This window comes from Curcuma longa, chromosome 16, assembly GCF_044706935.1.
Source record: "Curcuma longa cultivar G26 ecotype Majalengka, Jawa Barat chromosome 16, ITB_CL_G26_1.1, whole genome shotgun sequence".
Classification (NCBI taxonomy): Eukaryota; Viridiplantae; Streptophyta; class Magnoliopsida; order Zingiberales; family Zingiberaceae; genus Curcuma; species Curcuma longa.
The window spans coordinates 10,941,701-10,969,267 of NC_133876.1; the positions used below are offsets into that span (position 1 = coordinate 10,941,701).

Genomic DNA, 27,567 nt, shown 5'->3' on the forward strand with positions numbered 1-27,567 from the left:
CACTCTGTCACGTGTGCCATTGTCGTCTATTATCATCCTCCGGCACAAGGTCGCCAACTTTGCCCATCGCCATACTTCAACAATATCTCTGAGAGACTTAGAGATACTTAGGCTGCGTTTGGTTTGCATTTTCCAGGTCTATTTTCATTTTCGTTTTCTTAATTTTTAGAAATAAGTGTTTGGTTTGTATTTTCATTTTCATTTTCTGGAAAATGAAAATTTGTTTCCTAAGGAAATAGAAATCGTTTTCCATCAAATTAGAGAATGGGAAAAGGCGGTAGAAAATAGAAAATGCGGTATTTTTTCGCTAAAATCGCGACCGGAACCCAAAATCGCGAGCTTCCCCATCGCGGACTTTCTCCCGCCGCTGCGCTCCTGCTCCCAAAATCTGCGTGCTCTCCTCTTCCTCTTCCTCCTCCCCTGCGCTCCTCCTCCGGCGCGGCTTCTCCTCTTCCTCTCGCTGCTGTGCGCTCCTCCTCCGGCGCGGCTCCTCCTCTGCTTCTCCTCTCCTCTTCCTCCTCTCCCCTGCTGTGCGCTCCTCCTCCGGCGCGGCTCCTCCTCTTCCTCTCCCGCCGCACGCTCCTGCCGCGTGCTCCTCCTCTCCTCTTCCTCCTCCCCACCGTGTACTCCTCCCCTCTCCTCTTCCTCCTCCGACGCGGCATCTGCCGATCCTGCCCTCGAGGAGCTACTCCGTGCACTCCTAGCCGCCTGCGATAGAAAAAATTTTCGGTGAGTGAACAATCGAAGAAAACCCTAGTTTACTTTCCAGTTTCTTTGATTAATGCTCATTGACTCCTATATGTGATACATGGTTGGGTTTACAACCTGTTTACTTTCTAGTTTCCAGTTTCTTTGATTAATGCAATAGAAGACTGAAGCCAAGGTTATGAATAACCAAATAAGAAAAAGTATGTGATACATAGTTGAGTTTACAGCCAAAGAAATCCTTTGCATTTACCTCATCATCCCATGATTAATATTTTGATTTACTTTCCAGTTTCTTTGATTAATGCTTGTGGCCTGGTTTTACACCTATGGGTTGAAATCCAAGTCAAACAGCTCAGATGGGACACATACGTGATCAAATTGCAAATCATATGTGGAATGATTTTGTAGAGCATCATCCGTAATTAGCATCATCCATTATGATTGGTTGTTTTTGTTTTTGAGTTTTGTTTTGAAGTTGAATTTTGTAGGCTTTGGGACAATGTTGAACAATGTGTTGCTTGTTTATAAGATATCACTGATGTTTTTTATAAGCAGTTATCCATATATGTATTTTAAAACTTGGCATCGTATAATATGGAACCATTCTTTTGTACTTTTTTCCATGATAGAGGTTTATAGCTAGTGTCCTATTTTTTTGCTTCAATATGCTCTTGTGGACTTAGCTGTTATTCTGTTAGAGTGATATTTAAGCATGAAAAGTCAGATAATTTTCCCGCGATGATGTATTCTTATATGCATGCCAACCTTTTCCAAATGTGATTACTTTTGCTTGATGAAAATTGTAGGCTCTGCGAGAAGAATTAACTAAAAAAGTGGTTGATTTGTCGATGGAAAATGAGAATATGAAATTGGTAAGCAACATCATTATCATCTCATAATTAATGCTCACTCATTATATAAATTTTTGAATTATCATTGATCGTAGGAAAAAGATTTGGCTATGAAAGAGTACCTTTCCCTTAAAGATGCAAATGAAACATATCCTTTTTTCTTTAGAGTTAATTTACTTTATGCTAATTAATTTGCATTTGAGATGAAACATATCTTTTTTTCTTCTTCCATAGATTGCCAGGGCTATGAGGTTTGAGGATGAGAAAAATCCTGATGTGGCAGCATCTAAGTCAGAATCTTCGACGCCATTTATCACCTATGAGAAACCACCTGCCTTATCGGTCATGTATCCTCCTCGGCCTTTCATCCCTCAAGACACAACTGCTTTTGAACAAGGTGGTTCTAGCTACATAAGTGGATCAATGCCAACCCATTACATGCCTCGTTCTTGGTATGACCCCTTTCCTCATGAAGTTTCCGGATCAACAATGTATTCTGAATCAACCCAAAACAAAGATGTGGAACAAATTGGCAGCAAGCTTGAATTAAAGCAACCTGGCCATTAGTTTTAAGGTATACAGTTGGTGCTAGGTTTACTAGCTAGTAGGGATATATATCATTAGGATATTGGTTCGTGTTTATCAGTCTTGTTAAATGGAACTATGCTTTCCATATTTATGTATTCACTTAAATGTTTTAAATTTTGATAGGAAATATGGTTGTTGTTAGCCTCCTTTACGTTCTTCTATATGTATTGATAAACATCGTGTGTAACAGCCATCTTTTTATTTTGCTGCGAAGAAATATACATATAAGTTTCAGTGTAGATTATATAGTATACTATGTATTGCCATATTTTTTTTCTTTATTATGTTGAATCACTGACCAAGAAATAGACGATGATTGTATTTCTGTCCTGTGTTATGTTGAATCACTGTGTAACTCTTGTTTGCCAAAATGACTTCGAAGAGAACTTTTTTCCATGCTTCTTTAAACGATTGTGTAAAGTCGGTTAGTTGTTGAGTGGGGACTATTGCTTCTTTAAAATGATTTTTAAAACATTATTAATATTTTTTTTATCATCCCTTTCTTGTATGATTTTTTTTCTTTTACATGAATAAAATAGAAAAAAATTTATTTTATTTATAATTTTCCATATTAACAAACCAAACGCATTTTCCAGTTTTCTTTTCCAGAAAATAGAAAACAACATATCATACCAAACGCATTTTCTGTTTTCTAAAAACTGGATCAGAAAATAGAAAACTAGAAATAGAAAATGGAAAACAGAAAATAGAAAATATTTTCCAAACCAAACGCACTCTTAAATTTTCTATTGCACATCTAACTATTGCACCATGTCTGAGAGACTTTAGACTCATTGTTATACAAAGCTGAAAATACCCACTTGATGGGCGAATTAAAAGAAAAAATCATATTTCTTTGTTTGGATTAGTATTTTTTTTTTAAAAAAAAAGATTTATTGAATTAGCTTGTCAAAGAGTAATATCGATTGATTACGTTACTATGATAACACGTGGCAGGTTCTGCAAAGTCCGGGTGTCAAATAGTAATATCTAAACTGTTTTTTAATTTCAGGAAAAAGAAAGGGCCTTTGGAGTGAATCAAATGAACTTATTTGATTGAGATGGAAATCAATTATTTAATTAATTACGTAGTGTTCCGGGTATAATCCAAGGGGCCCGTGGTTAGACTCGAATCCAAGTCTGGTCCCAACACTCGTGTCCAGCCCGTCGTGTCTTCCAGTTTGATTAATCGAGTCACACGCGAATGAAGCATATCCATTCGGCGGGAGCCTCGCCGAATCCTTCCATTCAGCAGGAGCTTTGTCGAATCCTTCCATTCGGCAGAAGCCTCGCCGAATCCTTCCATTCGGCAGGAGCTTTGTCGAATCCTTCCATTCGGCAGAAGCCTCGCCGAATCCTTCCATTCGGTGGGAGTCTCGCCGAATCCTTCCATTCGGCAGGAGCTTTGTCGAATCCTTCCATTCGGCAGAAGCCTCGCCGAATCCTTCCATTCGGCAGAAGCCTCGCCGAATCCTTCCGTTCGGCAAGAGCTTTGTCGAATCCTTCCATTCGGCCGTGCACCCGTCGAATCGTCGAATCACCTGACTGAGCTCCTGCTCGCCTATGCCAGCCCCTGGCTTGACTACACTCCTCACAGTGTCCTGGCCCACCTCATCATGATATCTGACAAATTCACGCCCCCAATATTTAATGCTATCTCTCTGCGACTTGCCCCGCTGCATTTTCGGATGGTGACAACATAACACTTTACCGACTATGGGACAAGGAACTCGATTATTCCTGCCACTTCATTAATCATGATGGGACCTTCCTTAAATGATGACGTGACAGGTATGCACGCTCATCTCCTCTTAAAAAGACCACTCCCAACGGCAGGTAGCTCTCTCTCGAACTCTCATTTTTTCCTCAGCTGCTCTCTCTTTTCCACTGTTCATCATCTTCTTCCTCCGGCCTTGACTTGATCGTCGGAGTGGTTGCACCAGGGCTCTCCCCCTGGCCTTCCTACTGACGGTCCCTGTGGTTGCAGGCTGTCCCTGAAGCTGTTGCTGGTCATCCTTTGCTTCGGCGAGGTCTCAGGCGACTGCGGAACTGTCATCGCCCCCGTCCTCACCTACTGTTCAAGGCCAGCCATCAAGGAGGTCCGGTGACGTGTTCCGAAGCCGTTCTTAACTGGAACACGTGGAATATATAATGAATGATAGGGATTACTGGAGTATATTATAGCATTGAGTTTAAAAAATTTATAATATTGTTATGTCAGTCATAATTTATTTATACTTTTTAATTTATTTTGATATTTAATAAAAATTTTCTATATAATCAATTCAGTCATCTAAATATTTGAATTAAAAAAATGGATACGGATAGTAAATTCTTAATGTAACTTTAGATACCCTATTAAGCTCATATTCACATAACCTTTTCGATAATACATATTCATTTAGGCAATTTACCAAAATATTAAAAGACGTTCATTTTTATGGCAATTTACCCAAATACGTAGGTAGTATGCATTTTACCCAAATCGCTTAGGTAGTTTTGGGATTGTATAAATCGCGTGGCCTCCTATGGGTTCATTTCCCATTTTACCTTTCCCAAAAATCTCGTGCGTGGTCACGTGATCGTCCGAAATAGAGATGGTTTAAACGATAGTCTCCGATAGGGGTGTAATCGAACCGAGCCGAGCTGAACAGTAAGAGGCTCGAGCTCGAGTTCAGTTCGTTTTTCATAAGCTCGAGTTCAACTTGAGTTCGATTTGAGCTTTAATTTTTAAGCTCGAGTTCGGCTCGTAATGAAATTAAATAGTTCGCGAACGGCTCGAGCTCGGTTCGAAAAAGGCTCGTTTTAAAGTTAAATGAGTTTAGTTCGAGCTCGATTCGAAAATAACTCGTTTAATAGTTAAATGAGCTTAGTTCGAGCTGGACTCATTAATATATAATATTTTTGATTATATATATATATATATATATATATATATATATATATATATATATATATATATATATATTCGTGAATCTCTTAACAAACACGTTCGTGAGCCTTTAAACGAATATGTTCGCGAGCTCACGAATCAATACTGTTAAGCTCGAGCTCAGCTCGATAATATTTTCAAGCTCAAAATCAAGCTCGAGCTCGGCTCGTTAACTTAATCGAACGAACTCAAACAAACTTTTTTTCGAACCGAGATTCGAATAGCTCGTGAGCAGCTTAGCTCGTTTACACCCCTAGTATCCGAGGCATCTCACCAAACCACTCACATATTTTCTCGTAAAAAAATCCTGACACTCCCGCTTCATCAAAAACCCTAGTTCTCACCGATGAAATTGACCTAAATTCCTACTTATACTTCACCGACCCTCCTCCATTTAGTGTTCACTGACGCTTTCATGAGCCTCGCTTACGCCTCATCGGCGAAATCGAGAACGGTAACTCTCAACGCTTCATCGGCGATTGCATGATCTCCCTCTTGTACAAGATTTCCATCCCTGCAGCATGTTTGTTTCCCGAAAGAATCAGGTCCAATTGAGGGTTGACTCCAAGGCATCATTAATATTCGAAATGTTGAAAAATCCATCATCTTCTTAGGTGAAATTATTTTGATTATATGTTTTCAAAAATTTTAAGCAAAATATGTATATTTAGTTTAACTTAGTTTCATAAAAAGTTATGTAATTGAATTGGCTTAAGCAGTATCACATAGGTAGATTATCGAGCCTAGTTTTAAAAATATATATATTATTTTAGTATCGTCATCAACTAGAAATAATATTTACAAATAGTTTGATCTGTAGATCAATTACTAGGACTATTAATTGTATTTAAGTTTGTTAATTATATTTGGATGAATTGGCTAAAAAATATAATTTATTTTGACTTTTATATCATACTTTTTACCATTAAAAAATTGTCTAATACAGTATGATACTGGCCTTATAAATAATTTAACTTAGTTTGATGAAAATCATGTGATTTAATTGATTATTCATAAAGCTCGAATGTTTTATTTGTATATTATAGGAAATGCAAACATGTACATCAATAGCTAAAAAAATTATAAATATATATTTTTGGGCGTGGGGGAGTCCCATGAATTCATTTGTGTTGTAGGATATTGAACATATGCGTCTTACAATTTGTAATGAGCTCCTGACCTCATCATTTGTGCCGGGAACAAGTTAAAAAAATATCTAGGTTCGATAGAGTGCATCATCCTTATATGTGATGACGTTGGTATACTAAGGAGACCAAGACGAGCACATATGACTTTGTTTGGGATCATTCAGAAATATGTAGATATATCAGCCACTTGTGTGACGAAATCGGCTAACAGATCTAGGGCTGAGTAAAAATCATGAACACATTTTTTTTTCGGACTTGGAGGAGTCCCATGAACTCATTTGTATTGTCGGATATTGAGAAAAAAATTATAAAAAAAGGCAAAAGTAAAAAATATGGCAATGTTGAGTTTGTGTTATAGCAGTTATGGTTCAGTAACTGCTACAACATGATTTTTGAATAAGTCAAGTTCACATTGTAGCAGCTATGATTTTGTAGTTGCTACAATATCAAGTCTTTGTTATAACAGCTATGATTCAGTACAATTACCTTATGCTCTTGATCCACTATTCAATTGGCCCATCGGGGAAAAAAATCTAATACACTTTGTCACTGGCAAAAAATTCAAACATTTTGAACCCTCCTCTGATCAACTCCCTCATTCGTCCTTCACTGTCTTCGCGCGATCAACTCCATTGCACCGCCTTCTGGATGCCTCCTAAGCTTCCTCTCTAAGGTATATATTTCGGTATTTCTAGTTTAGGGTTTAATTGGACTTGTCTCGTCATATATATTTAGGGTTTAGGAGCGTAAGTTAAGTTATTTTTTTGATTGGTCAACGTCTTCCTCCTCTATTGTAGACATCCAACATTATATTTTTTGAAGGTGTGATGGCGTCGTAGCAGTTATAAAATCGTAGCTGCTATAACGTTCTAAATTACTATCTAATCACGTTGTAGCATCTACGAAATCATAACTGCTACAACGTTCTGGTATAATCACGTTGTAGCAATTACGAATTCGTATCAACTACAATATTTTAGTATAGAGATAAAGAAAGAGGTGAAACCATGAAGCACAATCAAAGAATTGCATCCTTACTCCTGAGCTATAATACAATGGTAAACAATCCTCGTACATTCAGGGGTCGAAATCCAAAGAATATAAGAAATTCACCTCTCGCATTTGAATCACTGGGATCGCTGGGCATTGTAGGGACTATCGTTTATGCTTTTAAATTTATTCGGATAGTCAATGAAAAACTTTTATAAGATCGGATCGATCACCTCTAAGATTAATCAGATTTAATCTTATAAAATTTTTTTGCATCCTTAATTTAAAATTTGAAATTAGAGGTACTCAAGGGAAAATTATAAATTAAATGTGTATTAACCAGACATCTAAAATGTGACTAGAAGGACGTTGGTGCCGCTCGCTGGGTTCGAATCTCGAAACCCCTCGATTGACGACGGAGAGGCCAGCAATCTCGGGGCAGGGCGGCGCGGATGGGGCGCCAGTAGAATCGCTGTCGGCATACGCTCGATTTCTACCTTCTTTACCACATTGTTTTGTCTTGGCAATCGAGATTTTGAGTGAGCGATTGGTTCCATTTTAGAGGTAACCGTCGGAGATCCGATTATATATATATTATTATTTTTTTATTTTTGGGGGATTGGATTGGATTTTGAAGAAGAAGAGGTGGATAAGGGAGATCGAGATTTGGATTTTCTATTTTTTTTTTTTTTTTGGATTTGGTTGAGATTTTAAGATTTGGATCGAGGAAGCAAGGATGACTTCCGCGAAGTCGTCTCGATCCAGGGCCTCTGCCCCGTCCGGGCCGACGGGGCCAGCGGCACTACAGGCAAATGGGGGTGGATCCGGGCAGGATCCCGCAGTCCAGCTCGCCGATAAGTTGAAGATCTTCAAGACTGAGAATTTCGAGCCCGATGCCTACGTGCAGTCCAAATGCCCGATGATCAACGAAAAGGTCACCTCTTTTGTTTGTTAGAATTCCTTTCTATGATAGTTTCATGACAAGCATGTTCTTTTTTCTTTCTTTCTTTATATGTCTATGAACTGTGTGTGTAAAATGGAGTTTCCTTCTTTCCTCTAGCCCTGATTTGATCGACATTGTTGGTCTATAAGATGATACGGTTTTTAATTTGAGTTTTCCTTAATGCTGTTATGTTGTTTGTGGTAGATGATAACGAAACATTTGCATTATATTTTCTTGGAACTTATTGTTCACCAATCATTCTGCATTGAAAACTTTTTTTCAATCGATTACTTAGTTTAAGGATAAAAAGATTACTCTGCAGGGAAAATGTTTAGTTAATTGTTCATGATTGTATGTGAATTTTGACATGAAATTCTCTCCATTATTTGTTATTTGTTATGACACTTAAAAGTATATCAAAATAAGTTTTGAAGATACACATGTATGAAGCATTGGAGGTGTCACATGATCTCATACAATGAGACAATGCTTAAGGCCCTATTTCATAAAATTGAAAAAATAAGGGATGAATAAGTAGGCGTGAAAAAGAGCGGAAAGTTTCCCTTTTCCTTGTTTCCTTAGGAGTGGAAAATTCAAGGGAAAATTTTTCTTGCTGCCAAAACAGATAGAATTTTTTTTTTTCACACTCATGACCCTTGTAATCAAAAGTCATCAGCCCACTCATGACGTGACCCTCACAATCCGAAATTACTCCTACAAAACCCTACCCTCTTGAGGTCATTCATGGATTTATTGGCTCTGAAATTTTACCCTCCTGATGCTAGCATCTGCTAGTCACGTCAAGCAAAGAATAAGTTTTGCATGAGGAGAATTGGTGTTGGGGTTGTTGATTGAAAGAAGGTCTAAGTCTCATGTAAGAGCCTAAAGTGGAGGAAAAGGGGAACCAAATGAGGAAGGGGGAGGGGATGCAAAATAAAGAAGTGGAAAAATGAGGGCAGCCAAGATAAGGCTAATAAAAAATCTTAGGGTAGTGAAGGTATAACAACAACAATCAAGTCTTATCCTACTAGTTGGGCCAGCTATATGGATCCTTCTACGCTATTGGTCTTTGTTCGTTCCTATATCATCATCTATATTTAAATAAATTTTATCTTGTTTTAACATCGCTAACTAAGTCTTTTTTATCTTCCTTTTCCTCTTTTTATTTGCATATTTGATATAGTTTCACATTGTCTAACTAGAGCATTTATTGATCATCTAAGTATATGTTCGTACCATCTTGAACGTGTCTTCTAGAGTTTTTCCTTAATAGGTGCAATTCTGACTTTCGTTCTAATATTTTCATTTCTTATCTTGTCCATCCTCGTATGTCCATACATCCACCTTAACATCCTCATTTTTGTAACTCTTATCTTTTGCTCGTGTGCTCAAGTCATAGTCCAACATTTAGCTTCGTATAATATAGCAGGCTTAACAGTCATTTTGTAAAACTTCCCTTTAAGTTTAGAGGTACTTTACGATCACAAAGAACATTTGATGTTTTCCTCCATTACAACCATTCTATTTGTATTTTATGTAAGACATTTTTTTTAATTCTTCCATTCTTTTGCAAATCTTAAATACTTAAAGCTCGCAGTTATAGACAACTCATCATCTTAACAGTTGTCTTATTATGTCTAATATCACTAAACTTAAATTTTATATATTTTATCTTTATTAAATCTAAAATCTTTCACTTTTAGTGTTTCTCGCTAAGATTTGAATTTAACATTTACTCTTTCACGTGTCTCATCTATCAAATCAATATCATTTGCAAACAATATGCACTATATGATAACCTGTTTTGGATGTGCCCAATGAGTTCATTCATGATTAGTGTAAAAAGATAAAGATTTAGAACTGACTCTCAATGTAATCTTATTTTTATAGGAAACACTTCATTTAATCAGCTTGGAATCTTCACTCTTGTCATTATATCCTCGTATATATCCTTAATTATTTTAATATATACTACGCTAACACTTTTCTTTTATAGAATTCTCCACATAATTTTTCTCGAGACTTTATCATAAGCTTTTTGTAGGTTAACAAATACCATGTGTAAGTCTTGTTTATGTTTTGACAAGAAGATGTATATCTTCTATTGTCGACCTACCAGACATGAAGTTAAATTGATTTTCAGTCACCGTGGTATTTTTTCTTAATTTTTTTCGATTACTCTTTACCAAAGTTTCATTGTATGATTCATTAACTTAATACCCCTATAATTCACATAATTTTCTCTTTTGTTTTAATATAAGGGGACTAGAATACTTACTCTTCACTAATCATACATTTTTTTCGTTTTTAATATCAGGTTAAATAATTTGGTAAACCTTTCAATGCCTTGTTTCTTTAGACACTTTCATACCTTTATCGGAATATCATTTGATCCAACTACTTTTCTATTTTGCATCCCATTCAAAGCATGTTCTACTTCTGAAGTTTGAATTCTACGATGAATGTTTAAATTTTTATGCTCCTCTGACCACTTAAATTACTTAGGTTAAGTTGATCATCTAAATCTTCATTAAAAAGTTGATGAAAATACCTCTTCCATCGTTCTTTTATTTCATCATTATTCACTAGTACCCTATTGCATTCATCTTTAATGCATTTTATTTAGATAAGATCTCTTGTGTTCCTCTCTCTCTCGCTTTAGCTATTCTATAGATGTCCCTTTCCCCATCTTTTGTATCCAACTGCCGATATAAGTGTTCAAAAGTTTTACTTTTAGCTTCACTCATTGCCTTTTTGCCCTCTTTCTTGGTCATTGCATACTTTTTAAAGTTTTCCTTGTTCTTACAAGTGTATAATAACTTATATGCTTATTATTTTTTCTTTACTTTCTCATTTTACCTCTAAGATTTTTTACTTGGTGGTACACGTGTCCTTTTGACTCACAAAGGGTAGTGAAGGTAGTTAAGGAAAAATAATGTCATGGAATAATTTTCCACCCTTCATAGGAAACATGCAACAAAAAAAATGGTGTTTTTTTCTCTTAAGGAAACATGTGGGGGAATCTTTTCAGTGTTTTTCTACAGATTGTATTCCCAACTATTGGTATTTTTTTTCCACCCTATTTTTCTTCACCCATAGGAAACACAGCCTAAAGGACTTTGAAAAACGAATGCTTAACTTTTTTTCCCTTCTCTTGTTCCTGACGTTCCCTTGATGCCTGCTTACATAATAATTGGATGATTATATTAGTTTCCCTATCAGTTGAATGATGACAAAAAGTGAGACTGCTTGTGTTTTTATATAAAAATTATAAGAAATCAACACATCAAATTTACTTTAACCAAAGATGTGTAAGCTGCACAGTGTTCAATGTTGAGAAGACGTTTCTAATTCATGCAATCATGACAACCAACAAAACAACTTCATGTTTAGATTGTTTCTTTAGTCAACCTTTCTCAAGCTATTTCTTGCTCTATGCTCATTTATTCTGCAGTTTTAAGGTTTTTTATGCACAGAAGGAAAATATACTCATGGGAATTTCTATCTTCATTGCTACCTTTGCCTTCTTTTTCAGTTCATTTGCAGAATTCTCTTTCATCCTTTCATACATTTAGACAAGGTAAAATATTTTTAATCTTGAAAAATAATGTGAATAACTCTATAGCTTTTGATAACTCCACCTAGGCAATCCAAATAAGTATTAATGCATCCCTTGCATTTGGAAAGTATCATGAGCATTCTTAATATGTTTGTAAAATTATACACTGCGGTTTGGTCACTTCTGTATGTTTGGAGTGATATTATCAGCTTTCTTTTACACTGTAGTGGCTCATTGGAGCATTATTAGAGGTTGGAAAGAGTAGTCTGGTAATAGTTGACACATTAGAACAGTGAGTCACTGAACGAGTTTTAAGTTTAGTGGACGTATAAAATGTTTAAAATCACCATGCCGTTTACTTAGCACTACAAGTTTGAAACATATATATGGATAGAGAGGGTTCTTGGTTCAGACAACACAAAAATATATGAGTGTGCCTGTAACTTTAACCATTGAGGCAGGTCAATGATGCATATTTTGAATCTTTTATCCAGAATTTCTCACCATTATGAGACTTTCATTTTCCAGTGTATTGCTAATACTTTTTGTTCTTTCTACTATTCAGGAAATTAAACAATTATGCTACTATTTGCAAGATCTAAAGAAGGCTTCTGCTGAAGAAATGCGTAAAAGTGTTTATGCAAATTACGCAGCATTCATAAGGTGAGCTGAAATATTATTCAACCTCTTTATTGGTGTATTATTTTCATGGAACATTCCAGTTGGAGCTTCTATAAAGCTTTCAAAAGATTATTTATTATTATTTTTAGGATCTGCCACTTTATTAATGATCAAGTTGTTTGCTTGGTAAATTTTAATTGCTGTTTGTGCAAAGTTGTATCAAACTTTGAATATTTGGAATAGGATGACATTTTCTTTTGAAGGGGAGCCTTGACGCAACTGTAAAGTTGTTATCGTATAACCTAAAGGTCACGGGTTTGAGTCTTAGAAACAACTTCTTCTAAAGAAAGATAAGACTACATATAATAGATCCTTCATCGGGACCCCGCATTGGTTGGAGCTTCATGCACCACTTGATTTTTCTTTTGTTTCTGATGCAATCATTTTAATTGTTGAATCTAAGTTTTTAAATGTTAAGATATTCAGAAAAGTAAGAATGATAGAAAAGCATTTTATAACCTGTTGCTGTTGTTGCTCCATAAGTTCCCATTTATGGAACATGAGCTATAGTGACAATTAGATTTAAAGAAAAGTTTACCCAATTTATGATAGGAAAAATTCAAAATATAATCTTGGATTCAAAAAAATGGTAAGATTGTCAAAAGTGGTTTACGAAAAATAATAATACATAGTTATTGTCTTATTGAACTTGATGGTTCATCATGTAAGCACTAATATGGGCATGGTAATCAAGTGTTGCATTTTTGACGCCGGGTGGGATAGTGATTATCCTACGAGCAATGTTGATTTCGTTGATCGACTGCGAACATCGAAAATCAATCATCTAAAACCTATTGATTCAAAAAAATATCAAGAGATAGAAAAATAAATAGCACTACCAAAAATATTATTAAACCAAAAACTTTTTTTACAAGAGCCCTAACCTTGTTTAAATATCTTAAGAAATAAGAAAAAGTTGAAACAAAAAAAAAACAAAAAAGAAAAAAAAAATCTAAACTCACGTTTAGAAAAAAAAACTAATAAATAAAAAAAGATAAAATCTAAACTAATTTTTAGAAAAAAACTAATCCTAAAAATCTAAAACAAATAAAAGAAAGAGTTTAAAGATCAAATCTAGAGTTTTGATGATTCGGTTTGAGTGAACCATAGTACCGTCAGGAGGCCACGGGTTGATTATCTTCCTTGTCGATAGTCTCAATCGTCCTTCTTCAAGGCTCAAAATGGAGGCTGGTAGTCTCGATTTCTTCTCGTCACAACTCGAAGGAGAATATAGCTGTATCGGAGAACATAAACTAGTCATACTGCTGGATGGTCCTGCATCTATCTTTACATAGATACTTCTTAAAATGAAACATTTGGATATGTAAGGTCTTTGGTTGAATAATAACAGTTTATAGTAACTTTCCAGGGGTAAACACATTGAATTATTGACAGGTAACACATTGAGTTATTGACAGGTAACATGGTTAAAATGGTGAGTGGTTTAAGTGAATGTTCACCTCTTAAGACATTTTGTATCAAGGGAGAAGCTTACAAGATCACATATTCAACAATTCCAAATAGCATAATGAAGTTGTTGACATGATAGAGATGACGATATTGATGTGTTCCATCTTCAATGATGTTGCCTGCATTGAAAATATCACACAAACAACATATTAAAATTGCTTGTTGTCATACTGACACTTTGGTCAACAGATTTTGTTGCATGGAAAATTAACTTAAATTTGTTCACTTGAAGTTTTTTTTTTTCAATTTTTGTTCTACAGAAAATCTAGATAAATTCTGGAAACTTTTACTTTTTAAGAGATGACTGATAGGTCTCACACTAAAAATTTAAATTTTTTTGCTATGGCCTCCAACATATATTTTTATCAACCGATTAGAATCCACTTGTGCAAGCATTCTACTTACAAAAGAGGAATTGAGTTCTGAATGGCATTCCTGGAGAAATCCTTTCTGTTGTTTTTCTCATTCTTCCTAACACTGTTGATCTTTGCAAAAGAGGATCAGTTAATTCTATTAACCCATATAAATAAATTTAAATAATTGATGGAGTCAAGTTGGTCCTTTGAGACAATAAAATTTTTGACTTTTGCACTGCATAAGTAAGTTGTTCTCTTTATTCTTTGACTATGATATTATCTATCATTTATAAGAATTAGTTCTAGAACCACTAGTGATATTTGGTTGGCATTGAAAAATATGACAGAACATTCTTAATTGTAAAGGTGTCAAAAATGGGTTGACTGAACCGAGTACAATCTAAGCCTAGTGCCCTTTTATGTGTTGTGTTGAGTCCAGCTCAATACAAATTGCCACAGTTGGCAGCCCGACATAGGCCTGAGCCAGTCGGCATGTGTTTGGATTGGCCGACCTGGTCCTAGTTGACTTGTTCCTGGTTTAGCTTGGGTCTGGGCTAGGCTGGCTTATGCCTGGGTTCAGTCGGCATGTGCCTAGGCTTGTGGGGGCAATTTATATTAAAACAATAAAATTTTAAAATAAAAATCAGAAAAACATAAAAAACTTATCTCCCATGATTAAATTAAAATTTTCTATTAAAGTAACTAGAATCTTTATTTGATGCATTATTAAAAGTGTTAATTCTTTAAATTATATCATAACAACTAAAATAATGAGAAATATTGCAAAAAAATAGTATGATCACTATGAGGAAATTCAAAACCTTTAAAACTAATAATTCATTTTTGGATGAACCAATTATTATCTATCTAATATATAGTCAAACATATATATGACTATGCATTATGACCACTACTCAAACATCAGAATTTAATACTATTCTATATCTCTATGCATTATGCCATGTTGCAAGTAGCTGGCCTGATTGCCACCTTTACTAAATTGTAGTCATATGCATTTTAAATTTTTTAATGTTTTTGTTGGTGATAATGTTTTGGTTCATTGGTTAGTCCTCTACCTACGTGATCTAGAAGGTGATATCATTTAATATGTTCCGTCAATAGCATTTTTACTACACTAAGATGCTCAAGTATCAAAAGAGACTCATTTCTATATTTCAATATGTCAAATGCAGAACATCCAAGGAAATATCTGATCTAGAAGGTGAACTTTTGTCTATCAAGAATTTTCTTGGTGCTCAGACAGGTTTAATCCATGGGTTAGCTGAAGGTATTAACATTGATTCCCTGCAAGAAGGTTATGAAGGAAGTGGAGAATATGACATATCTAATGTAGAAGATGAAGAACCTTCAGATCTCGAGACATGGGCAGAGGAGCTTCCTGATAAGCTAGAAGTTCTATTAGCTGAAAGGAGAGTTGATGAAGCTTTAAATTCCCTAAATGAAGCAGAAAAACTAGTTGCAGAAACAAAACAAGAGCAGGCTATAGGTACCCATGAACTTTCATTGTTGAAGAACACCATTTCTAAACATCGTAAGAAATTAGCTGATCAGCTTGCTGAAGCTGCTTGTCAATCTTCTACTTGTGGTGTTGAGCTTCGAGAAGCTTCTGCAGCTCTCAAAAGACTTGGTGATGGTCCTCGTGCTCATAGTTTATTGCTTACTGCTCATTATCAGAGGCTTCAGTACAACATGCAAGTTATTCATCCCACCAGTATGTCCCATGGAGGAGCATATACTGCAGCTCTATCACAGCTAGTATTTTCTACTATTGGTCAAGCTTTGAATGATTCTCAAGCAGTCTTTGGTGATGAGTATGCTTCAGAACTGGTTGTGTGGTCTACAAAACAAACAGAGACCTTTGCACATCTTGTTAAGAGGCATGCATTAGCCTCAGCAGCTGCTGCTGGAGCCTTACGAGCTGCTGCAGAGTGTGTCCAGATAGCCATTGGACATTGTTCCTTGCTTGAAGCTCATGGGAGGTTGTCGCTTTCTTCTGTTCTGATGAGACTTTTTAGACCTAGTGTTGAACAAGCACTGAGTACTAATTTAAGACGAATTGAAGAAAGTACTGCTGCCTTAGCAGCTGCAGATGAGTGGGTACTTACTTTTCCACCTGCAGGTTCACACACATCAAATAAAACATCTACTACATTTGTGGGTAACCAACCCAAACTTTCAAGCAGTGCACATCGATTTTATGCAATGGTTCAGGTGACTTAACTGATTATCTAAGGTTCTTCTTTGCATGCCATTTGATATTTGTGACTATAGCACTTTTGTATCTTCTAGCGAGAAGCATATTCAACTGGCTAGGATAATTAGTATGTAAACATTCATATTGAGTGTATTAAATATAAACAATTAAAATAACATATAATTTGAACTATAGTATGATAAACATCTCAACTAATTCACATGCATCTGAAGTACAATCCCATGACACTGGTTAGATGCCTTGTGATGTTTTATTAGACTTTACCTGGAACTGGAAGCGTATTAGTCCTTACAAGTTGGAAATATGATCCTGTTTATTAGATGCAGTCGGAATTGGGTTAAGCATGAAGCTGAAATAAACTAAATGTTCAAGCTAAGGTGGAGAAATGAGTCTTAAATATTCAGCTTTTTTGGTATCTTAGAACTTTTGCATCAAATGGTTGCTTTAACAAATACATGTTGTCGTAGTTTTAGAAAATGTAACAAGTGTTACTAAATTTGAGTATCTGGCATGCCATATTCATCATCAAATCTGTGCTAACACAGATGATACTTTATCTTTTATTCCCTCAAACCAGCAGATTGAATAGTAGATGGGGTCAGTGCAATGCTTGAGGCTTCACATTGATTAAAGAATGAGATGATGGACACTTGCTTTTTAAAAAATTGTAGAATACAGTAAAGTTTCTTTTTTATATAAATGTAAAAAAGAGAAGTCCTCAATATAAAGTGATAATCAACATATAAATTGAAGAATGAGTCGATTATCATGTGCTTAATCTGATCTTTTGATAGTTGATAATATATAATCCCGCTATATTAGTTGTTTTGCCTTTAACTTTTGCTTGTAAGTTCTTTAGTCTTTAGAGTGGTAACTTCTATGACATAATATGTCTAAGTTAAGGAAGAAAATGTAGATTTTAATAAATGCTAAGCCGGTTGCATTCTCAGTTTGATGATTGATGTTATGAATTCGTTTTATGGATGATTTTCTTAGTGTAGTTATGAGAAAAGGAGAAAAGGGGAGCAATGTTGGAAAAATGAGGAAACTTATGTGGTTAATTATAGTTCTCTGTTAAAGAGAGAAAGTGTTAAGAGGTAGAAGCTAACAGAGGAGACGGGTAGAGTGCATGAGAGAGTTTTTTTCAAGTAGATATAAGTTGAGAAGAAAGATGTGGGAGACGATGTTGGAGTTTCTGATACAAAGAAAAGTTAGGAGAGAGAGTTAGAGAGTGGAACAAAATAAACAAGGAGAGGGAGTACAAAAGTAAAAAAAATGAAGTTCCAAAAATCATTGTTGGATTTTACTACCTGGTTGCTGAGCCATTAGGCACGATAAAAAAAAATTGAAAATAGTTGTTGCTCACACTAAAATATGAAATATTTTCTGATGTTTTGTTGCTCATAGTTGAATTTGTTGTTGTTGTTGTGTTGTTTGATGTTTGACACTGGCAGATATCTTGCATTAAATTGTGAACTTTTATGGTGAATAAACATACAACATATAGGTTCCTTGTAACAATAAGTGGCACATTCCTACTAATGAGCGTGTTAAAAGTTTTATTTTTTTCTCCAAGAAAGGACTCCCTAACGGTTATGCTCTCACCCAAGGCGATCCCTTGGAAAAGGCTAAAAACAATTGCCTTTCAAGAAGATTTAAGGTGCTCGGGTGCTTTACCTGACCTTAACCTGTTTAGTTCACCAGATGTCTTTCTAGTGTCTGATTCCAGTTCCTCAATGAAAATAGGAGCTGTAAAATTTCTCCTGATTTGCTATCTATTCCAATGAATTTAAGTTCATCTTTTCATATATATACTGAATCAATTTGCAGGATTCTTTCGAGGATGTAGGGCCACTTTTAAGCATGCAATTAGGGGGATCCACCATGGACGGTCTTCTAAACGCCTTCAATGCATATATAAGTCTCCTGATAAATGCATTGCCAGGTTCAATCGAAGATGAGGCAAATTTGGATGGTCATGTGAATCGGCTTGTTCGAATAGCAGAAACTGAGAGCCAACAGTTGGCTCTACTAGCCAATGCATCTCTTTTAGCCGAGGAGTTGCTCCCTCGAGCAATATCGAAACTTTCTCCCACTTATCATACTGGTGGAACTGATGATTCACGTAAAAAAGGGTCGGAACGAAACAATCGTCCTCCAGAACGAAGAGAATGGAAAAAGAAGTTGCAACGATCTGTCGATAGATTACGAGATAGTTTCTGTAGGCAGCATGCCCTTGATCTTATATTCACAGAAGATGAGGCTAATATAAGTGCAGAAATGTACTTAAGTATGGACTTGAACTCCAATGACGAGATTGAGTGGGCTCCTTCACCAATATATCAGGTATTTAATTTACATTTTTTTTACGTTCACTTATAAGAGTAACTTCCTAACTCCTTGCTAAGCTACCTTTGTTTTCCTATAAATTCTACTTCCTGAAATATGGTCCTAAAACTTTGATACTTCTTTTGAATAAAAACTACTCATGATTGCATTTGTGTACCTTTTTTGCTGATAATCCAGATACTTTTGAATTGCATGGTAATACTTATCCTCCATTATGTATACACTGCTCCTTTGCCATTTTACCCTCCATTATGGCATTGTGCAAAGACTGAAAATAGCCACCTCACTTAAAGACTATTAAAAAAAGAGCAGCCCGGTGCACGAAGCTCCCGCCATGTGGGGTCCGGGGAAAGGATCCATTGTACGCAGCCTTATCTTGCCTTTGGCAAGAGGCTACTTAAAGACTATTATTTCCTCCAAAAACTTTTCAACCTTTGCAGGAGCTTCAGTCTCTCAGAAATTACTTAAAAGAATACTAAATGTGAATGGATGATGTGGTAAGTGAATTTTTAGGGGTTAATTTTAAGGCTCACTTTAATTACAAGTGACGCTGCTCAGCTTTGTCACATGTTAACAGGTGGAATCAAGATTGTAGCAGTAGCGAGGATGAAATCCTAATTTCAAATCTCTAATACTCCGATATCATGTTACTTGAAGTAGAAAAAAAATATATCACTTTATTGAAAGATGAGGTATATTTATATACAAGACTAGAAATCAATCTTAGGAAATTATCTATAATTAGAAAATTAATAAAGCTAATTAATAGTTAACATAATTAACAAATATATATTGCTATATATATATATATATATATAGCTAATATGGTATCATATATACAACTAATAGATTGAACGAACAAAATTGTATCAATGTCAAACCAAGCTATATACTATACACATCTGCCTTTGCCCCTTAGAACATGTTTATTTCATACTTAAGGAAAAGGATTCTTGTAAAGATAATGGTGTATACGCAGCTATAACAATTTTTAGAAATCCTTCACATTCTCTTAGGCTTGTTGTAATTATATCTTTAATTTATCTACTTCAGTAGTTCACACTTCCAACTTATGGACGACTGTTGTGTCAGCTTATTCATTGTGGTTTCAAAGATGGACTGTTTATTTTCTAACATTGGCTTCAACATCTCATGCTGTCTGTTCTAATATTCGAGTCACTAAAAACAATCTTGTGAAGCTGAATATTTTCGTCAAAAGATGAAGTTCTTAACCATCCTTCATATTCACAAGGAAAATATTTTTTTCTGCAGCTTGTGCGTGTGGTTCTGTAACTTTTTTAGTTCATATTTTTGCTTGTCAGTGTTTTTTCCCCTCTGAAAAATTGATAAACGCTCACCTTTTTATTATAGGAATTATATGCAAAATTGAGTAGAATGGCAAGCATAGCCTCAGATATGTTTGCTGGTAGGGAAAGATTTGCTACCGTGTTAATGATGAGACTCACTGAGACAGTCATATTATGGCTTTCTGAAGACCACGGATTTTGGGAAGATATTGAACAAGGACCCAGACCTCTGGGTCCGCTTGGCCTTCAGCAGGTATCGGTCTTATGTTTTGCTGTATTTATGTATTCTCAATCTGGGGAATCTAAAATTAGTTCTGTAACTTTTGTTTTGCTTCTAAAACTTGTTACACCCATTTCAGTTTTACCTTGATATGCAATTTGTGATCCTCTCTGGACAACAAAGCCGATTCTTGTCCCGGAATGTTCATCAAGTTATCGTAGAGATCATTGACAGAGCTATGGCTGCATTTTCTTCAACTGGAATGAATCCTGACAGGTAACTATGTAGAGACTAACCATCAAGTATTTTGAAATTACTATGTTTGTCTTTAGCTCATGCTTTTCTCATTTATTAACTATTAGGTTGATCGACCTATGTATCACTTCGGTTTATTAACTATTAAAATCATAGAAGCATTATGGTCTTTTGGCTGTAAACTTACAAAAATACCAAACAGAATTGATAAAAAAAATTAAAAATTTTCCCTATAGATGCCCTAAAAAATTTCTATATTTTCTGTACTATTTTATAAATTTCATAATAAATTAGAATATTATACGTTATATTTTTGAGTTTTTAAAATAATTTTTAACTTTTAATTTAAATGAAAAGCAAACGGCTAGGCACGACTTGAACCCTCTTAGCTTGTGCCCAAGGATGGCTCCATTAGAGCTTCCTTGGATAGTTTCCTCCTCTCTCCTCCCATTTAGAGAGAGACGCTCTAGTCTCCGGGGCATGATTGAGTTGGTTAGTGCGGGGTAGACTTGTTGAAATGGGCAAAGGTTGAATCTCGGCAAAGCCGAGGCAATGCCCTCCCCTGTAGTAGTCAACTATAACTTCCTGATTTACCTCCTCACAGATGATCGTGGGGCCAACTATGTGGTGCCAACCATGTGGGGCTACTGGGGTGACAGATTCCACCTTTTGCTGAAGAGAGAGACGCTCTCCCTTCTTTCTAGAGAAGGCAACGGGAACGGAGGAGGAGCTGCTGGGCTCCTTTCACCGGTGAGCTCGCACCACGGGTAGTTGGCATCAACTTGGATCCTTGAAGGTTGCTTTATCGCCGGAGACGGCGGAGGAGTTGGAGAGGCTGTGGGAGCACAACCTCGCTGGATAGCTTCATCGTTGTAGTTCCGGGCTGCTCTGTCAAGGCAAGGAATTCTACCTCGAGCTATTGTGGGTACAGCGACGGAGTTCACCGGAAAGGTGCAACGGGAGCCCAAGGTTTGAAGCCTTGGAGTGGCTGAACCTCAGCTAAAGAGGAGCTGGAGCGTGAGCTCGCAACAACTCTCATCTCTGGTCAGCGGGGGAGATGGGCAGTACAGGCTGGCTGCTGTCATGGCCAGCAGCTGTTTGACCTGCATGGGGAGCCATCTTTTGCTTCCCCATGGCCTCAGTTCGGGTCACTTCCTCTTTGGTGGTGAACTCTGATCATCAGATGGCTGGTGGTTCGAGCTAGGAGGAAGGAATGGAGGCGTGACCATCCACCCAGCTCACTGTTTCCTCACTGGTTGCTGATGGATCAACGCCGCTAGTGGAGCTGCACGCCTGCGACGATGAGTGCCTCTCCGGTGATGAGATAACTGTGCCGGGGCTGTACCAACCGGCAATATGATACAGTGAACTCCAGATAGAAGATTGGGTGTTCACTAGCCGGAGAGGCAGTAGAGATGACCTGCCGCTGCTGGCCTCCCCAAGCTGCAGTCGGTTTCTGCTTGCTGGAGGATCACCGGAGCTCCGATGGCTGCCGGAGCTGAGGAAGAAGCCTGACACGTGCAGGGCATGCACACGGTCAACGAGGTGTGCTGGGGAAGTGTGTCAAGTGGAGGCAGTTTTTGAATTTAAATTCAAAACTCCCTCAAAAATTGGCTGTCACTTTGGAGCCAAATCCAACGAGTCTGGAGCCAAAGTTGACAGTCCAACTTTGCAAGTTGGGCTGATTGACCTTGGAGGCTTTTGAGCCTTATCTGATAGATCACAGGCTGGACCATCTACTCTGGATTGGAGCTGGAGGTGACCTGCTTCACTTTGATAGGTGGCCGAGTATGTATGTAGTGAATCAGACCCATTAGCTATGTGGTTTGATTGAGGTTGGTGTATACTGGCTTCCCATTAGTCATGTGGGATGGTTGATGTTGGATATATCTTTTTTTTTTCTCCGATAGAATATAATTTTATTTTTCCAGAAAACAAAGGTTGGCTCCATTAGTCTAATGGATTTTGAGTTGGGTATGACCTAACCCCATTAGTCTCACGTAGAACAAGGATGAAGAGTAGGGAAGATATGAGAAGTTAAGAATTAATTTTGAAGCAGCTCTGAGAGACTCTTTCTTTTTAGAAAATAAGACCATAGGCACTGAAAGCGAATAGGCACCTCTATGGCTTCGACTTATAAATCTATAGTCGTGATAGCATCTCCTTTTTTTTTTCCATAAGCATTAGGTTAGGAGGCTAGGCTTGCTGGCTAGTGCCGTGCCCTCACTCTTCGACTGGAAAAGAGTAGATGTCGCAAAGAGTAAAGAAAGCGCACTGGCTAAGCAGGATCAGTCTACCTACCCATTGCCAGACCCACTAAGAGCGGACCTAGATTCAAGCTTAGCATGACACGACCAATTGACACTGCTATAGGTGACTAGATTTACCTTTGTAGCTTCTGATCTTACTTTTCATTTGCTTGTCTTTTGACATTGATCTTATAAACTTTGTTATCACCATCAATTTTCTTGGTTGCAGATGCTAACTTATGCAACTACTCTTTTGATTCTGATTGAAATACTTATTATTAGTCTGTGCTTTATGCAGTGTTCTTCCTCCGGACGACTGGTTCTTCAACATTGGTGAAGAAATCATGAACAGAATTTGTGGAAGGATACAATTTGGCAACGGAGAGAGGTACCTCAACAGCCCCTCAGCACAATCCATTTCATCATTCAAATCGCATGGGAGTTTGTAGTGCTACAACCTCCCCCCTAGATGAGGTTCTTGTAGGATATTCATTCTTTGGGTCATGGTTTTTTCGCAATGAGTTTTGTGTTCCACAATGCCATTTGTTCTTAGCAAATTTTATCAGAAGTTTCAGAGTTTGTGATTCGTGCAGTCCAAACTCCATCTTGTAGCATTCTTTTTGCATCATTTGTTTATCATTGTTCACATAAACTTATACACCTCTATGAACAATATTAAGTTCATTCTAACTCCCTGATGGCTTATTTTCCAGATTCATACTTGTTATAAGATATTTTCTTTTCGAGTGTAATAAACAATCACCTGAATGAATTATGGTGATTAAACAGCTCTTGAGTGAAAATTTTCCTGTTTCTTGTTTGTGTATTTATCTATTTGCTTGTGTTAAGTTTAAAAATTTGTCTAATAATTGTAAAGAATTTTATGACATTCTAAAAAGCTTGATTCTATTTTTGCTATATACAGGATTGTAAATGGATAAGAATTTATTTATGTTTCTTCGCTGCATATAAAATTAAATAAATAAATTAATTTGAATAACTCATAAATATTCATTAATAAAATTCCATTATTAAAATTTTTATTAACATGGTAAATAAATTTTTAAAAAATCAAATGAATAAATAAATTTATATTACTAAATTTGATAACTAATTAAATAAATTTAAAATTTAAAAATAATTAAATAAGTTTGAATTTAAAATAGAGTCAAGAGTTGTGTCTGTCAAATTGGTTTTAAACAATTTAAATAGATTAGGTTAAAATTTTATTAATCCCTTTTAACATATGTCTAGACATGCCAATCTATTTAGGCCTATGACTTGTGCGGGTCAGTTCGTGATGAGCTTAAGTTGGCTTACGAATTGAGAATTTTTTTTTTCAAAATTTAAAATTACCTGGGATCATATGTTATATATAGGGCAAAGGGTAAAATAATAAATTTAGATAGACTCAACTTTAGAATTAATTGATGTTAATCGACTAATGATTAGATTCGGTCAACTGATGATTCAAATATTCATATACCCTAAATTAGATTTATTTGGGATATCATAGTTGAATTACTCGATTGGTGGGTAAGGATTAGTCGGATATCAGACCTAGTCAAATGAATAGAAGATTGTCCAATCAACTTGACTAGTTAATTGAGGTCCGTTTAAAGAAAATAGAATGTTTCTCAGTCGATTAAAGTGGTTGATTGGATTTTATTAGAAGAGCATAGGGTGTCCAAGAGTTTACTAGCTAAAGCAAGATTTAGGTAGTAGTCGATTGATGGATGACACTCAATCGGCAATGGTCACTAAATCAATAAATAGAAGGATTTGATATGAAGGCTATTAAAGGGGACTAAAGGATTGCAAAATTAACAATCCACTCAATTCAATTATGCCCATATTCTGCTTTCTCCAAGTCTTTATTGTATTTATTATAATTTGCTTTATAGTTGCTATGCTTATAACTACTATAATAATTTTAATTAAGTTTTAAAAAAATACTTTAATAAAATAATATTATATATAGAAATTTTAATAAAATTATAAGCGATTATAATTATAATTATTACATCGGCCTAAAATAAAGGTTTTGTTAGAATAAAAAAAATGGCCCACGGAAGTTTTCCATTGGCTACCAGAGTAAATCAAGAGAAAAATTTCTACAAATACGCCGTAGCTGGGAATCGAACCGCGGGTACCCTGGGCGACAACTTGAATATCCTACCGCAGCACCATGGCCCCGGGGATAAGTTTTGTTAGAATAAAGATATATTAGAGTGTTGTATTAATGTTTTTATTTTAAATAAAGGAGTATCCTTTTAATGAAAAGGATAAATATATAATAATGTGCGTCGTTTAATTTTAATGTTTGCCAAACACCGTGCAGTGTTTTAATATCAAATCGCGGCATTTTCACGCACTAAAGAGTACTTAATTTTTATCAAATGACTTCTAATTATTTTAGTCAAAACTACTTTAATAGTAATAAAAAACCACTTTAACATTAATTAAAATCATTAATACATTGCACTAACTAATTATTAGTTAAATCTATTTTGATTTTGATCAAAATTACTTTAATATTAATTATTGTATCAATTTTGATTAAAATTGATCCATATATTATTATAGCAGTTTTAACTAAATTCGTTATAATATACATGCGATTTAATTAAGATTATTTTATGTCGAAGTAATTATTTCAGATATATAAAATTGTTGTTTGATTAAAATTACTGTAATAAATTTTATAACGTAGATCTAGTGTTAGTGTTATAATAAAAATAAAGGACACTTTTTTATATATATATATATATATATATATATATACAGGATTGATATCCTGCGCGACGAAAAATCCCGACTCCCGTGCGCGACACTCGACCCACGCCCACTGCCGCCGCGATTTCATCGCCGTCCGGCCATCTCCGGCCGCCGGACCGGGCCCGATCGACGCGCCACTGGCCGGCGCGTCGACCGGCGTCGGTTCAGCGGCCGGAGGTGCCGGACGGCGGCGAAATCGGCCGGAAACCGCCGCTCTCCCACCCACACCCACTGCCGCCGCGATTTCATCGCCGTCCGGCCATCTCCGGCCGTCGGACCGGGCCCGATCGACGCGCCACTGGCCGGCACGTCGACCGGCGTCGGTCCGGCGGCCGGAGGTGGCCGGACGGCGGCGAAATCGGCCGGAATCCGAGACCACAGTGGCCGGCGGCGATTCCGGCCAAATCGCGGCCGGAATCCGGTCAAATTCCGGCCGGAGACCGGCCGGGGAAGGACCGCCGGGCGTGGGTCGGGTGTCGCGCACGGGTGTCGCGCAGGATATCAATATATATATATATAGAGGACTGCTATTCTGAGCGCCGAACGGTGAGCGACTCCTGCGCGCTGCCTACGTGGCTTTTCCACATCAGCATTAATTAAGCGCCGAAAAGCAACGCAGCTGAGTCTTATAGGGTTCTCGGTTTTTACACGTGCGTAGCACGTGCAAACTTTTCCCCCAAAACCCCATTCCCGCTCCCTCCGACCTGCGCCCGCCTCTTCTTCCTCATCCGACCGGCGCCCGCTCCCTCCTCCTCGTCGGCCCCCTCCTCCTCCTCATCCGACCGGCGCCCGCCCCTTCTTCCTCCTCCGGCGATTCCTCCTCCAACCGCGCTGCTCGAAGCGCCGCCGCGCTCTGCTCTCTTCTCCCTCTGCTCGCCGCCGCGCTGCTCTGCTCTCTTCTCCCCTCTGCTCGCCGCCGCGCCCTCTGCTCGCCTCTCCCTCTCGTCGCCCCTCGTCGCCGCCCCATCGCCAACACATGCGTGGGAACCCATCAATGTTACCTACTGTGTTTGCGCGTTTTGAGTCAGTTTCGTCTACACGGTTGGAAGAGCATGGATTTGAAAGCACAACTATCATGGATATTCTTACAGCTAAAGGGAAGAGTGCTGATGGTTCCTGGCTGTGGTGCACAACTGATGACACTGTTTATGATGCTGTGAAATCTGTAAATGGCCTTTGTGTCATCTTGTTTGGGATTACCATCCAGCTTTAACTAGTTTTAACTGATGGCTTATGCTCTTCTGTTTCTAGATGACACAACACAATGTTGGATCTTTAGTGGTGGTGAGACCGGAGAAGAGAAGGCATTTGCTGGAATTGTTACTGAGAGAGGTAATTGGTTGTCCATGTTTGTTTTTGTTGGTGAAATGGTATTAAATGTGCTCATGCAATTATATAATGCTCATAGGTGCATGGATAAAGCTAAACAATTATGTGAAATCATAAGATATTTTCCAGTTGGTAAATTTCTCAATTCTACAGTTGCTCCTGTAGATTCAACTGGGTAGATGATTTTCTGAAATTCTTTGGCAGCTTCAATTTTTATGGCAATCTTTTGTACAACTGAGTGTATGTCAAAATCTCAATTAAGTTAAACATTATCTAATTATCCTGAAACTTATTTTCATAACATTTTGATAATTACATAATCTCAAACACAATCATTTACTTGATGCAAATCAATTGTGTGATGGTCCAATGTGTATGTCAGCTCTCTCTACTTTTCCATAATTGCATTCTTCTACTGATATAAGACAGATTTGCAGCAAGCAGTGATGCCATTTATAATACAAAGTGGCACAAGTTTATATGTATGCAAAGGAAGCCTAAATAAATGATACAATCTATCAATTTCCGACTATAGGGAAATAAGTTTAGACATTTTTAACATCCTACAAGAGCAGTTGATTTTTAACATCCTATAAGTTTAGCATTTTTAACATTTCT

General features: G+C 36.8%; 1 protein-coding gene across 1 annotated transcript; it reads left to right on the forward strand.

Annotated features, from left to right (window-relative positions):
* The first annotated feature begins 7,618 nt into the window (after nucleotides 1–7,618).
* LOC141847741 (exocyst complex component EXO84B-like) lies at nucleotides 7,619–23,500 on the forward strand. Its single transcript, XM_074735817.1, has 7 exons — nucleotides 7,619–8,151; nucleotides 12,285–12,382; nucleotides 15,420–16,458; nucleotides 18,293–18,808; nucleotides 20,183–20,371; nucleotides 20,478–20,614; nucleotides 23,141–23,500. Exons 1-7 carry the CDS (start codon nucleotides 7,954–7,956, stop codon nucleotides 23,289–23,291), a joined length of 2,328 nt encoding a protein of 775 aa, XP_074591918.1. The 5' UTR covers nucleotides 7,619–7,953; the 3' UTR covers nucleotides 23,292–23,500.
* Nucleotides 23,501–27,567: the final 4,067 nt, after the last annotated feature.

What these genes read in the sequence shown, in the direction of transcription:
- LOC141847741 (XM_074735817.1), top strand. Translation starts at nt 7,954, where the DNA reads ATGACTTCCGCGAAGTCGTCTCGATCCAGGGCCTCTGCCCCGTCCGGG. An exon ending in GATTTTATGCAATGGTTCAG is followed by an intron (nt 16,459 to 18,292) that starts GTGACTTAACTG and finishes ATCAATTTGCAG; the next exon opens with GATTCTTTCGAGGATGTAGG. An exon ending in CTCCTTCACCAATATATCAG is followed by an intron (nt 18,809 to 20,182) that starts GTATTTAATTTA and finishes TTTTTATTATAG; the next exon opens with GAATTATATGCAAAATTGAG.